Source organism: Leptopilina boulardi, unplaced genomic scaffold (genome assembly GCF_019393585.1).
Source record: "Leptopilina boulardi isolate dan_hultmark-lab unplaced genomic scaffold, ZJU_Lbou_2.1 LbouV2_392, whole genome shotgun sequence".
Taxonomy (NCBI): Eukaryota; Metazoa; Arthropoda; class Insecta; order Hymenoptera; family Figitidae; genus Leptopilina; species Leptopilina boulardi.
In genome coordinates this window covers 493,944-507,702 of record NW_026137965.1, presented here as the reverse complement: position 1 = coordinate 507,702, position 13,759 = coordinate 493,944, and the positions used below count along the sequence as shown (strand labels likewise).

Below are 13,759 nucleotides of genomic sequence, written 5' to 3'. Positions count from 1 at the left end.
TTGGTTCTTTTTTCTCCTTCAAAACGTCTTTTAGAACAATCGGTCCGCTATATAATAAAACGTTTCTAAACTCTGTTGCTTTCCAAATCTTGGCCTTCTGGCAAAATCACTTGGCTGACTTTTCCTTAATTCTATTAAATGAGTAGATATTTTGTCAATTTCTGAGTCCAAAAGCTTCACTTTAGATGGACCTTTTAACCACAAAATAATCAATTTTCTCATTATACCCAATAAAACCAAATGCATATAATCAATTGGAACTTTCGAAACAGCTCTAAATTTGGGAATTTCCGTTACAATAGTTGGTTTATCCTTTTGATAGGTACCTAAGTACACATTTCTGCCAAACTCTACATCTGTCCTTTTATCAAAGGGTCCTATACCAGGAAAACATACTCGTTTTTTTTGTCTTTTCTTGCCTTGTTTCTTTCCATTCTTCCCATTTTTTGCAGGTAAAATACCTTTTCCTTTAATCTTGCATTTGGAACAACTGTAGTATCCAGTATGACCTTTTACGCCTAATACCATGCTTTTCGGTGGAACGTCACAAATCAATCCTTGAATATTTACATTAATTTTTCGGTCTTCAAATAAAAAACCCTTTTTACAGACGATTTTTGCATCATCTACGAATTTTGATAAAAATTCATTTGTATTAGTTGGATGATGACTACCATAATAAGCTCCAATTAAATATACGCTTCTTGATTTTATGTCTGAACAGGTTATTAACCATAAACTCTTATTTGAAGCTTTATGTATGGGCAAACCGTCAATATTAATTATCAATTCCAAATTATTTTCGATATTTCCTTTACATTTTTTGATTTTTAAAATGGATTCAATAGCTCGAAACAGACCTAAATGAAGATATTCTCCACCGTCAGATAGAAATATTGTATTACACTTTCTTGGTGTTTTCAATAACGTTCGGGCTGTGAGAGGCAAAACGTAATCAGTGAATGTTGTTAAAATAAAGAGCAATGCAGACAGTTCAATTAATGGAATATTGTATAAAAGTGCCCAGTGGCATAAAGAAGTTTTAAACATCTTATTTTTGCTCTGATTACTTTCTTCCTCTGTTTCTTCATCAGAGCTATTAGATTCGGAAGCAATTGAATTCATATCTGAGTCACTGTCTGAATTAGTATACTCAAATCGATCTGGAAATTCGAAATCGAAATAAAATATATCATCCAATTCTTCATTGTAATCAACTTCTTTTTCATCCCCATTTTCTTCTAGTTCATCTTCACTTTTACCAGTAATTGAGTCATCTGTTTCATCTTCTTTGTCAACTTCCATAGTATTCGTATTAAATGAATTAAAGTAAAAATTTTCATTTTGTGATTCATCTGATTCGTCTGTAATTATTATTATTATTATTATTATCATTATTATTAATTAGGGATTTTTCACATAATTTTGGACAAGTTTTTATCCTTTCCCACTTCTTTGTTATATTTTTTTTCATATAAAGTGGTAATTTTTCTACAGATCGTTAAAACAGAAAGACCCCTCTCCCTTAGGCCTGTGATATAATTTGTGAATAATCCCTCATTCTTATTATATATTTATATGTTTAATATTACTACTAGAGTTATTTTCCATAGAATTGTTAACAATATTAATTCCATTTAGGGTTTCTTTTTTTGAAATCAAGCGTTTTAAATCCAATTCTGTTTGTTTATTTCGTAATCTCCGAATATGTCTTTTTGAATAACCATTTGAAGAAGTTAATTTAGGCATGATGGCCTGAAAACCACTAAAGCTATCCTATTATCTGAAAGAAATGTATGTTATTATTAAAAAAACATTAACCTTATTAAAAAAATTCTACCAGGGAATAGAATTCACTTGGTTTAGAAAGTAAGATTTCGATTGTTAAAAGTGATAAAATTAAGGTGTACTATAAAGTGAATTAGAAAATAGAAAGTGATAAGTGAAAAGTAAAAATTACAAAGTGCAAAATGAAATTCAAGACAAGGAAAGTGAAATTTTTTATTTTGGTATAGTGGTAAATAAGTAGTATTATCAGAAAAGTGCTAATAAAATTGATAATGTGAGATGTGAGAATTTCAAGATAAGAAAAATGTTTTTACTATAAAATCAAATACATAATGAATGAATTAGTCAATATTAGGTTACTTTGGAGAAGCATTTTCTGAGTTTATGTACAATTGTTAATATGTAAATTTTCTCAAATTTAAGTGTAGATAAAATGTAAATTGTTTTCAATTAAAAAAATATTTAGAAAAAATACTACAATTTAGAATAAAAATTTGAAAGTATGTAGGAAAAAAATTAAAATATTTTATCAAATAAAACTTAATTTTTTGGTTTCGGGATAGCTGATGTCAAATTTGGTGTTACTTTTTCAAAATTCAAAATGAAGGCACACTTGGCTTCAAGTAGAATTAGGTTTTGGAAAAAGTGGTGACGAAATCGGGAAGTGGCATGTTATTCTTCTTTATTTAAAGGTTTAAAAAACGTAAAGACCAAAATCTTAGCTGATCCTTTTCTCAAGTTATTGTCAAATTAAAATTTTTTTAACGAAATTTAAATAAGATAATAAGAGAATAATTATTGCACAATAGTTTAATTAAAAAATTTAATGTTTTAGTAACAATTAACTATCTTAAAAATAACAACGAAGATATTTTTCTTAATTATTTTAGTTTTAATTAACAAATTTAACACATTGGAATCATCGACAATTTTCTCAAAGGTGTTTTGAAGAGAACTCGATTACTGCTTTTTTGAATCGAATTAAATAGGTAGGATCGTCAATCAAATTAATTTTGTAACGCAATTTTTTTCTTTATTTATAAAAAGACTTTAGAATTTTGTTAAAATAATAAAAATTAGGCTGATATATTTTTCAAAAATTTTTACTTATAACTTTTTAAAAAATTCTTAAATAAAAGATCAAAAAATTTCGTTAATTTTGCATTTTGACATCATAATTTTCAACAACAATATAATTTATTAGACATAAAAATAAGAAAAAATTAAATTAAAATTTATTTAACAATTACAATTTTTTAATTAATCCACGATTTCCTAGAAAACTCAAACTTTCTTGAATGTGTGATACTGCGACATAGATTTTTAAAGTTTCGGTAGCTTCCGTACCTCTAAGCACACTTGGCTTCAAGTAGATTTAGGTTTTGCAAAAACATCACACATTCAAGAAAGTTTGAGTTTTTTAGGAAATCGTGGTTTAGGTTTGTGGTCAGAACAGGCTGGTGAATCAATTCACCGAGAATTTTTAAAGTTTTGGGAGCGTTACAAAATTATTTTGATTGATGATCCCACCTATTTAATCCGATTCAAAAAAGCAGTAATCGAGTTCTCTTCAAAACACCTTTGAGAAAATTGTCGATGATTCCAATGTGTTAAATTTGTTAATTAAAACTAAAATAATTAAGAAAAATATCTTCGCTGTTATTTTTAAGATAGTTAATTGTTACTAAACATTAAATTCTTTAATTAAACTAATGTGCAATAATTATTCTCTTATTATCTTATATAAATTTCGTTAAAAAAATTTTAATTTGACAATAACTTGAGAAAAGGATCAGCTAAGATTTTGGTCTTTACGTTTTTTAAACCTTTAAATGAAGAAGAATAACATGCTACTTCCCGATTTCGTCACCATGTTTGCAAAACCTAATTCTACTTGAAGCCAAGTGTGAAGGACAAATTTTCTAAAATTTTATCAGATTTACGTGAAACTGATTACTCAGAGGTTTTAGGGGTTGCTGATTATGAGTATGAAATCAATTTTTAAAAATTTGCAAAATTCACAATGGCAGATCCATCATGGTGGACAACTTTTTAAAAACTCTATATATTCTTTGCAAACTCATTACTTGACAGTTTTTGAGGTAACTAATTACGAATCTGAAGTCGGTTTTTCATATTTTTTAAAATTTTAAATGCTGGATCCAAGATGGCGGGCGGATAATTTGAATTTTGCAAAGTTAACAATGGATTTATCATCAGCTACTCCGAAAACACATGAGTGACAAGATGCAGATAAATCCGTTAATTTTTCAAAAAGTCATCCGCCATATTGGATCCGCCATTTTGAACTTTTGAAAACTGACATCGGATTCGTAATCAGCGACCCCTAAAACCCCCGAATAACCAATTTCAAGCAAATTTATGAAGCGGAAATATGATTTTGGTCAAAGCCGTCACACGACATTCTTGGGGCCTGGACCACCGGGCCCTCAAATACCCATAACTTTGTCAATTTTGCTCCGATTGACTTGCCATTTTGACACAATATTCTTGATATATTATACATTCATTTAAAAAAAAAAAAAGCAAAAAAAAAATTAAAATACTATACCCCCCCCTTAAAATATTAAAAACAATTATTTTGATAATTTCTATTTACATCAAAAAGAATTTTATACATACAATATTCTTAATGATCTAATAATTAAAATGGAGAATAAAAATTAAATTACTTCAGTTTAGAAACTTTGATGCTTCTAGTTGAACAATTTTAAAAGATTATTTTTTAATCATTTATTTATTTTTAGTTATTAAAACAAAAATTTCCAAAACTTCATTGGAAAATCTAAAAGAGTCAAGGCAGATTAAACCTCCGTCGAAAACAGTGAAAAATGAAATGGTGGATTATAAAATGTCAAAGAAACAAAAATTCAATTCGGACACCAACTTAGCTGGTTTAGAAAACCAAGATCAAAACTTATTCGATCGTAAGTATCGCTTCCAGTTTGAAGCTACGAATTTCATCAAATTAAATTTATTTATTGCAGAGTACTTGCACGATACTTGTTTATAATTAAGGTCTAAAATTAAAATGAAATGTAAAATTATTTTAACTTACACAATTCTTATTATGATAATGACACAAATCTTTATTAAACTATATAATTATTTGTAGAATTGGAAGGCAATAATGATTTTGAATCTCCCAGTACATCGTCTAAAAATATACGAAAATCAAATCACACTGAAGCTTTGTCGACAGACAATAATGATTTTGCAACTCCCAGTACATCGTCCGAAAATCCAAGACAATCTAATAGCAGTACATATTCGTCAGCAACAGTAAAGGGTGGTGTAGATGATGACAGATTGTTTAACAAGAAAAATCCATCTAAATTAAATAATTGTTTGGCTAGTATGGAATATCAAGATAAAAAGTCGGGTAATATATGTAAATTTTTTTTATTTAATTTTTAGTTTTGACCCTTCTTTGCCTTTAAATTGGAATAAAGTTGACAGTACAGTCATATATAAATTTTCCTGTGTGGGATATACTCGAACCAAACGTAAATGATGTGCGGTTTATTTTTTTTAATTGAAAATATTTATATAAAAAAAAATTTTTATTACATACTTACACGGAGAAAAATAAGTTTGCTATTATATGGATAGCTAATTTTTAGCTACAGTAGGTAATATTTAGCTGTTACAGCAAACTATTTTAGCTATAGTAGCTAATTTTTAGCTGTATTAGCTAACGAAAATTGCTGTCCATATAATATCAAATAGGGTTAGCTAAAATAGCTAAATTTTAGCTAATATGGCTAACTTTTTTTCTCCGTGTAGTAATTAAATTTTTTGTTGACCATAAATCAATATATTTATCACTAAATTTTAGTTTAACAAAGGTTGCTGCCTAAAAAAAATTTTAAATATGATTATTTGTTTACTCAAATTTACAATATATATTTCTCTAAATCTGAGTTTCTTAGATTTCACTTTAAAAGTTTGAACTAAATCAAATTTAGAAAATTTGATTAATTTAAGATACTGAAAAAATCTTTTATAGATCTCACTTTCGAAGAATTAACGCTGTCAAAATTAAATGAAATAATTATACTGCTTAGAAACATTAACATGCAACCACAGAATAGGACTTCAACAATAAATGACAATAGGTCCTTCTTTGATTCTCCGAAGTGCCCACAACTTCCAATTCTTACCAAGAAAGACTTGATAAAAGTAAACGAAGAATTAAAACAAAAATCTCTTAAAGTCAAAATGGTCAGTAAATGTGTCTAGTTAGATATCAATCATAACACATTTTTCGTAATTTAACCGTAAAATCAAAACATCGTTAATTTCATGAAATTAATTTAAAAATAAATAAATATTTATTAAAAATGAATAATTAAATAGTTTATCTCCTTTCTAAATTATTTAATTAAAATTAATTATTATTAAAAAAGTAAATAAAATAATCAGTGCTCTGCATACTAGAATCTTAAATTCAGTTTTTTAAAATGAAGTAAATACAAATATGTAACTAAAGTTGCCCTTATGACTTTTTGTCAGAAAAAAAATAATTTTCTTCTATTCTGCAATAATATTTGTAGTTACATATTTTATAAAAAGAATTAATATTTCAATAATGTTTGATTTGTGAAAAATCTAAAGCATTCAATATATTGAGAATGTTTAAACTTAAATTGGGTCTGGAAAAAAATTATTCTGATAGAATGTTTTGACTTTTTTAACACTTTTTAATTAAAAATTTTAACATTATCGAACATTATTAAATTTATGTATTTTTTTTTTAATTAAATAATAAAAATCCATTTTTATAGTAAAAGATATTTATCATATTAGTCAAAGATAAAATAATAGAAGGTCCATAAAAAATTAATTTACATCTTAAAAATGTCATAATCTAATATTTTAGATAAACGCATTAGGATCCATTGGAGGAAGAGACATTAAAAATGTTTTAGCAAATGTTTGTACCAAACTGTTTTCAAATAAAGTGGCTACCTTTTACCGTTGGTCAAGAAAGAAATCAAAAAAGTCTTTGGAAGACACAATTTTTGCTGGTTTAATTACTAGTAAGTCAAGGCAGATAAATTGTTTCTAAAATCTATAAATAATTGTTAACTAAATAAACAAGAACTATTGCTTAATTAATTAGAATATTAAGCAAGCAGAATTATTGCATATTTATTTATTTTAATTAATCCATTTCATCAGTCTTATGTGAATATAGCACAGATTAATATTAAGTTTCTAATTTAGTAAGCGTGAAAGTAACCTATCCAGATGCAAAAGACAGCATCATTAAAGATGCTGGTTCCAAATGGTTTGCCCAAGCTACCACGAGATTTAAAAGAGAATTGTAAAAAACAGTTATTATAAATAAATGTTTCTTGGTAAAAATTGTATTATATTAAAAAATACATTATTATGTGCAGGGCAAAACAAGTGGATAGTGGCGACGAAGCAAACAATGTCGAGGACAATATTCCAATAAATGATAAAGAATCTGTTCAGTCTGATGCTGATGATGAAGAGGAAACCTAATCATATACTACTTTATCATTCGTCATTAATCAGTTAATTAATTTAAAAAGTTAAACATTTGAAGTAATTTACTTTTTTTATTAATATGAATTATAATCCATTGTTGTTCTCTCAATAAAGAAATTTGTTCTCACACTTTATTGTAGATTCTTTAATTAATTAAAATGAACCAATGCTGAAAATAAAAATGAATTTTTTTTAATCAATAGAAGTAAAATAAATGTTTAACTATTGTATTATATGTTATATATATATATATATATATATATATATCATATTTTTCTTTGAAATTCTTCAGAAACATTTTTTAACAATACTTCAAAATTTTAGAGATTAACAATTTAATACCATTGCTTAAATTAAGAAAAATCTTTGCAACATTCCTACAACATTTATTAAAAATGTTTTAAAATGTTGCAAATAAACATTGCTGCAACATTACTAAACAATATTCCCGCAACTTTCCAAAAATTTTAATTAAATATTTTTTTGCAATATTTCTGGAAAATTGCACTAAAATGTTGCATTAGTCGGACATAGCAATGTTACTGAAACATTGCTGAAACATTTAATCATAATATTTCAAATATTACAATGTAATATTGCTGCAATGTTGCTGTAATATTATGTGTTATGTGGGTATTTATTTTGAAAGAAGAGAAAATTGCACAATCAGATGAATTTTTAGATTCATTTGGAATTGAAAGGAATAAATTGCAGAAGTTAAATGATAATCAAAAGTGCAATCTAATCAAAAATACAATTAAAGAAAAATTAGATCAGATTACGTCAGAAGTGAACACATCTTTTGGAATCGAATTATCCAATCCGTTAATTGAACAAGAGCAAATAAATTTAGCACATGATTATCAATTATTAATTAATGATTTAAAAAATAAAATTAAAAATTGCAATAAAGTGTCAGAAAAAATAAAATTTTTAAGCTTAGTACCTCAATCATGGCCAATATCACGAATATGCTCCGAATTTGAAGTAAGTGAATATTTGATGAAGAAAACTAAAAATTTAGTTAATCAATTTGGAATCATGCCAGAAGTTAATTATAATCAGCATTCAGGAATTTCATTAGAAGTAAAAGAAACAGTTCAAAAATTTTATGAAAACGATGAAAATAGTAGGCTTTGCCCTGGGATGAAAGATTGTGTATCTATTCAAGTTAATGATTTTGAAAAAGAAAAAAAACAGAAAAGATTACTTTTGTTTAACATAAAACAATTGCACCAACATTTCCTCGAAATTTATTCCCATTTGAAGATAGGATTCTCAAAATTTGCTGAACTCCGACCTAAGCGGTGCATTGTGGCGGGCTTATCTGGGACTCATTCGGTTTGCGGTTGCAAAACACACGAAAACGTACGTTTGATGTTGCAACCATTAAAAATAAATTATTCACTAGAAGACTTTTTAAATATGTCAGCGTGTGATGTTAATAATGAAAACTGTATGTTAAATAATTGCTTAGAATATCCTGGATTTGAAGATATAAAAAATTTACTTTTCAATTGTACTGAAGAGGATTTGTGCATTATTTATAAACAATGGGTATCTGTAGACAGATGTGATTTTATTACAATCAGTCAAGAACAAGACGATTTTATAGAGCTGTTCATTGAGAAACTAAAAGAATTAAAAGAACACCATTACGTCGCAAGATCTCAAAGCAGTTACCTGAAAAATAAAAAAGGAAATTTAACAAAAACCGTGGAATGCATAATTCAGGCAGACTTCGGTCAAAATTTTCAGTTTATTATTCAAGACTCCATTCAAAGTCAGTATTGGATTAATAATCAGGCAACACTATATCCATATGTTATTTACTACAGAAGAGAGACTGATAAACTATGTTCAAAAAGTTTTTGTTTTTTATCTGACACTAAACAGCACAATGCTACAACCGTCTATAGAAAACGAATGACTCGTTCGCAAACGGCGTTCGCGAACAACAGGCTCGTTCGCAAACGGTGTTCGCGAAGCCCCAAGCAATTGTGCGTTAACGTTGGCGAAAGGTATAACATAACCTTAAATCAATGTTGGACGCGTCAGAAGACCATTCATATTTTAAAAAAAAATTTTATAAAGAAATTGAAAATTTCAACGAAAAGTTTTATCCGGTGGAAAAAAATAAACGTAAGTATCTTCAAACTACATGAAAAATATACATTTTATAATAATTCTTTATAATTTAGTAAATTTGCATTAAAAAGGAATTCGACACTATCATAACCTTAAAATTAAAAAATTGTTTTTACCCACATTTAACGTAAACAAAATTGTAATAAAAATTAATTGATAACAATATTTGTATTGTTCTAATTATGTATGTTGCAGAAAAATAATGGTTTTTTGTAAATTTTTTTTTAAACAATATATGTGGCTTTTTTTATTCAATTAAACAATTTCTACAGTTTAGTTTATTTTAATATTGTAAAATATATGTTTTAAAAATTAAATTAATCAATTGTTTATAAAATTATTAATGTTTTATTGAATAAAATAAGCTATTGTTTTTTTTAAATTCGATAAATATTGCTGTTTTTTGTATAAGCTAAAAGAAAAGAAATAAAAATGTTTAAAATTATGTCAGTGTTGGATTCTTCCAAAAAATTGGTAAATTTAAAGAATTTTTTTTATAAACCTCAACCATTTTTAAATTATTGAAGGAAACAAAAATATTTTAAAATATAACTTAAACATATAAATTTTGTTTACAAAATAGAATTTACTGTTTTTTTTAAACAATTTTAAAGATTAAGTACATTACTTTCAAATTTATTTAATTTACTAGAAAAGACGACAATAAATTTTTTATTGAATTTTTAAGGACAGAAGGATGGCATACAATGAGTCGACTACCGAAATAATCCTTGCAATTTTAATTATCGCACAATGTTTGTGTATTTTGAAATTGATGAGAAGTGAGAATAAGTCAAGAAGATGGGGCGTGCGACTAATCAACCAACGTCGTCCTGTCCTTGGAGAGTTCGAAACTTTGTTTCACGAGATGCAGGACGATGAAGAGTACTTTTTTAAATACACAAGGATGAGTGTCGACTGTTACAAATATTTATTGGAGAAAGTTACTCCATTTCTTTTAAAGAGGAGTCGCAGAAAACCGCTGACACCTGGACATCGACTCAGTATGACGTTAAGGTAAAATTTTTTACTTTTATATGTACATTTGGGGACTTATATTCCTCTATTTCTGTTCTTATTTAACACACACGTTATCTTGTTAACATTTGGCAATGTTTGAGAACGTGAAAATGTATAAAATGTCATTAACTAATACTACCGACACTAATACATACTTTTAAAGCTATATATTTTTAGAAAATGGTTTTTTGTTGCAAATGCAAAATTGCGATCTCTAGCCATACAGCGGAGATGAACAACTATATAAAAAGGAATTATTTCGCAACATCTACTACACAAAAATTTGTTTATTTATATATTTAGAAAATATTTCTTTTTACTTAAAGACTTTAATTGTAAATATCGCAGATATATTTTAAGAATAATAGCTGTTTTAAATTCTGAAGAAATTGGACCTTAACTCAAGTTATTCGATTAATAAATGGTTGGCCCTATTAAAAATAAACATGTGTCGATTTGGACATGTAAATACATGTGTAATACACGTATAAATACAGGAGGAAAAATTATTACACATATAGTACACATGTATTTACATGTGTAATATACGTCTACATACGTGTAATAAATTTTCCTCGTGTATTTACATGTTCAAATTTGCACGTGTATATAACACGTGTTTATATTATGATGTAATTCCTGTTCTTATATTAATTCATGGATAACAAAATTGGTTTATCAACTTTTTATAAATTATTTAATTGATCAAAGCTTAACTATAAAAAAAAGTTTTATTCTGATTCGAAATTAACATGTCCCAAATTTCAAACAAATTTTGATTTAATTTAATTGCAGCAATTATTGATTAAAAATGGAAACAAATATTACTTCAAAATCCTCTACAGATGGTGACAACTGATTCATATTTCACTTTCTGTCGACACTTCTTTTTAATGTGTTTTTAATCAACACTAATTGTACACCAATAATTTTTTCGGCTTACATAAAGATATTGATGAATTTTTAAACTATCGGTAAATGTTTATAAACAGTTAAAAAAGAATTGTAGACTATAGATATTCGCTTTTAAAAGAAGTTGCCTTATTGCCAAAATAAAATAGTGTGTAAAAAAAAGTGTAATAAGAAGTTAAGATGCTTTCCAATGACGCTTTAAAGTGCACAGTCACCATGGAGTTGTACCCACAATTTTTTTAAAAATTGGAACAGTAATCTAGAAAAGTGTAGAAGATAAAATAATTTTTTAATGATATACAAGCTATACAAGAAACGTGTATTGTCTTAGTTAAAGTATTAGCACCTGACTACCTCAAAATTCCCACCAATGAAGATTGGATTAGAATTAGCAAAGGGTTCAATGATATTTGGAATTTTCCAAACTGTCTAGGCGCTGTGGATGGCAAGCACATCACAATAAAAGCACCACTAAATTCTGGTAGTATATTCTATAACTACAAAAAAACTTTCAGCACTCTGCTAATGGCTATTTGTGATCACGAATATAAATTTACATTGGTTGACGTTGATTCTTATGGATACTGAAACGATTCAGGAATTTTCACAGACATTTCATTGTCGAAGGGATTATTTAACGACCTTTTAAATATGCCTAATGAACAGTTTCAAATACCAAATTCAAATATTAAAACTCCACTCTATTTAGTTGGTGACAATGCTTTCCCATTTTCAACCAAACTCATGAAGCCATATACTGGACATTACTTAGGAGAGGAAAAAAGAATATATAATTATAGAATCTCACGCGCTAGAAGAATTATTGAAAATACTTGTGGTATTATGTCTTCTAGGTGGAGGATTCTTGACACTCATATTTCTGCACATCCTCAGAGGGTAGACAATATTGTTATGGCAATCATTTGTCTACACAATTTTTTAATGTCAGTTAATAACAAGGCAGATAAAAACAATAGACGCTATTGTCCTTCGTCTTACATTGATCAAGAGGCCGAGAACGGACATGTCAGACTAGGTAATTATTTAAAAAATAAACAAAATTTCGTAAAATTTTATATGTTAAATTTTCAGGGGATTGGCGTTTTGACGGAAACGACCAACTGCAATCTTTTCCGACTATAAGGCCTGGAAGTCAAGGAACGATAAATGGAGGAAAAATGCGCCAAGCATTAACTACATATTTTTTAAGCAGAGAAAGTGCTGTACCGTGGCAATTAGACTATGTTCGTAGAGATCAAAATCAAGACAATAGATAACAGGTCTAGAATAAGATATAAATTAAAATACTATTTTTGTAGGAAAAAGAGCCATTATCTGAATACTTCAATTCTGCATGAAAACAGTTTTATTATGTAAGATTAATGTGCATTTATTGATAAGTTTTTTAATTCAATTTTTTGATTAAAAATAGAAGCTTGTAATGTTTTTCGAATGTCGTAGCATTTTATAATTTTATAAATCGTTACCAATCGGTACTCAGATGGAAATAATTCTCTTGCATGGAATTTCTAATTGAAATTTCTTTTTCTAAATTTCGAACATAAATCCGATTGGATATTATTACGAAATATAATATAGATTAAATTATTCTCGACTGCTGTAACTTGTTAAAATTTTATTTTTAGTTTAACGTATTATTTGAAGTAAGAATTGTTTGGGTCTCATTTGAAGACTTCAATGTTTAACAATGACAATATAAAATATAATCTAAATAAGAAAAACTTCGTTAATATTAATAGATTAATTCCATATGAATTTTTTATTCATTGTACTTACAGTAGAAACCCAATTATCTAGAACTAAATTAATTGAGTTTCCGATTATCCAGACATATTTTATTTTCCTCTTATATTTTAAAAATGTTTTACGATGATAATATCCATTTGATATGCACAGTCTGGGTAATCGGGTTTCTACTGTATAAGAATTTGTGAAGCATCGAATTCAAAATGATAAAATTTCTACTTAGCAAAATTGTATAAAGTAGATTCTCTAATACAGTGATTTTTATTGTACACGTTCTTATTAAAAAGAATTAATAACGAATAAAGAGTTCTATAGAATTAAGTAAAATGTTTAGAAAAGATGGAATTTTCTCTTAAAAAATAGCTTTTCTAAAATGTTCTTACCTATCTTCTTTTAAAAGTATTCATATTTTGGAATGACTGATGAATTTGGTTAAAGATATAAAAATATAAAATAAAGAAATAAATGAATAGAAACGTAGATATATATTTCACAAAAAAAATACAAGAAATTAAAATTATTGATTAAAAAAATTAAAGACAATTGTATTGTATTTAAAAACGCATTCGTTTTGAACACATTT

The 13,759-nt window shown here is 27.0% G+C and overlaps 1 protein-coding gene across 2 annotated transcripts; it reads left to right on the top strand.

Annotated features, from left to right (window-relative positions):
* Positions 1-9,082: 9,082 nt before the first annotated feature.
* Positions 9,083-13,009, top strand: LOC127288573 (uncharacterized). 2 transcript variants are annotated; one of them, XM_051316108.1, is made up of 4 exons: positions 9,083-9,471; positions 10,166-10,494; positions 12,264-12,445; positions 12,502-13,009. In XM_051316108.1, the coding sequence occupies exons 1-4, from the start codon at positions 9,256-9,258 to the stop codon at positions 12,684-12,686; spliced, it is 912 nt and encodes a 303-aa protein (XP_051172065.1). In that variant the 5' UTR covers positions 9,083-9,255; the 3' UTR covers positions 12,687-13,009. The 2 variants fall into 2 exon arrangements, with proteins under 2 accessions (XP_051172065.1, XP_051172066.1); XM_051316109.1 differs by having other exon boundaries at positions 9,387-9,471; positions 10,171-10,494.
* Positions 13,010-13,759: the final 750 nt, after the last annotated feature.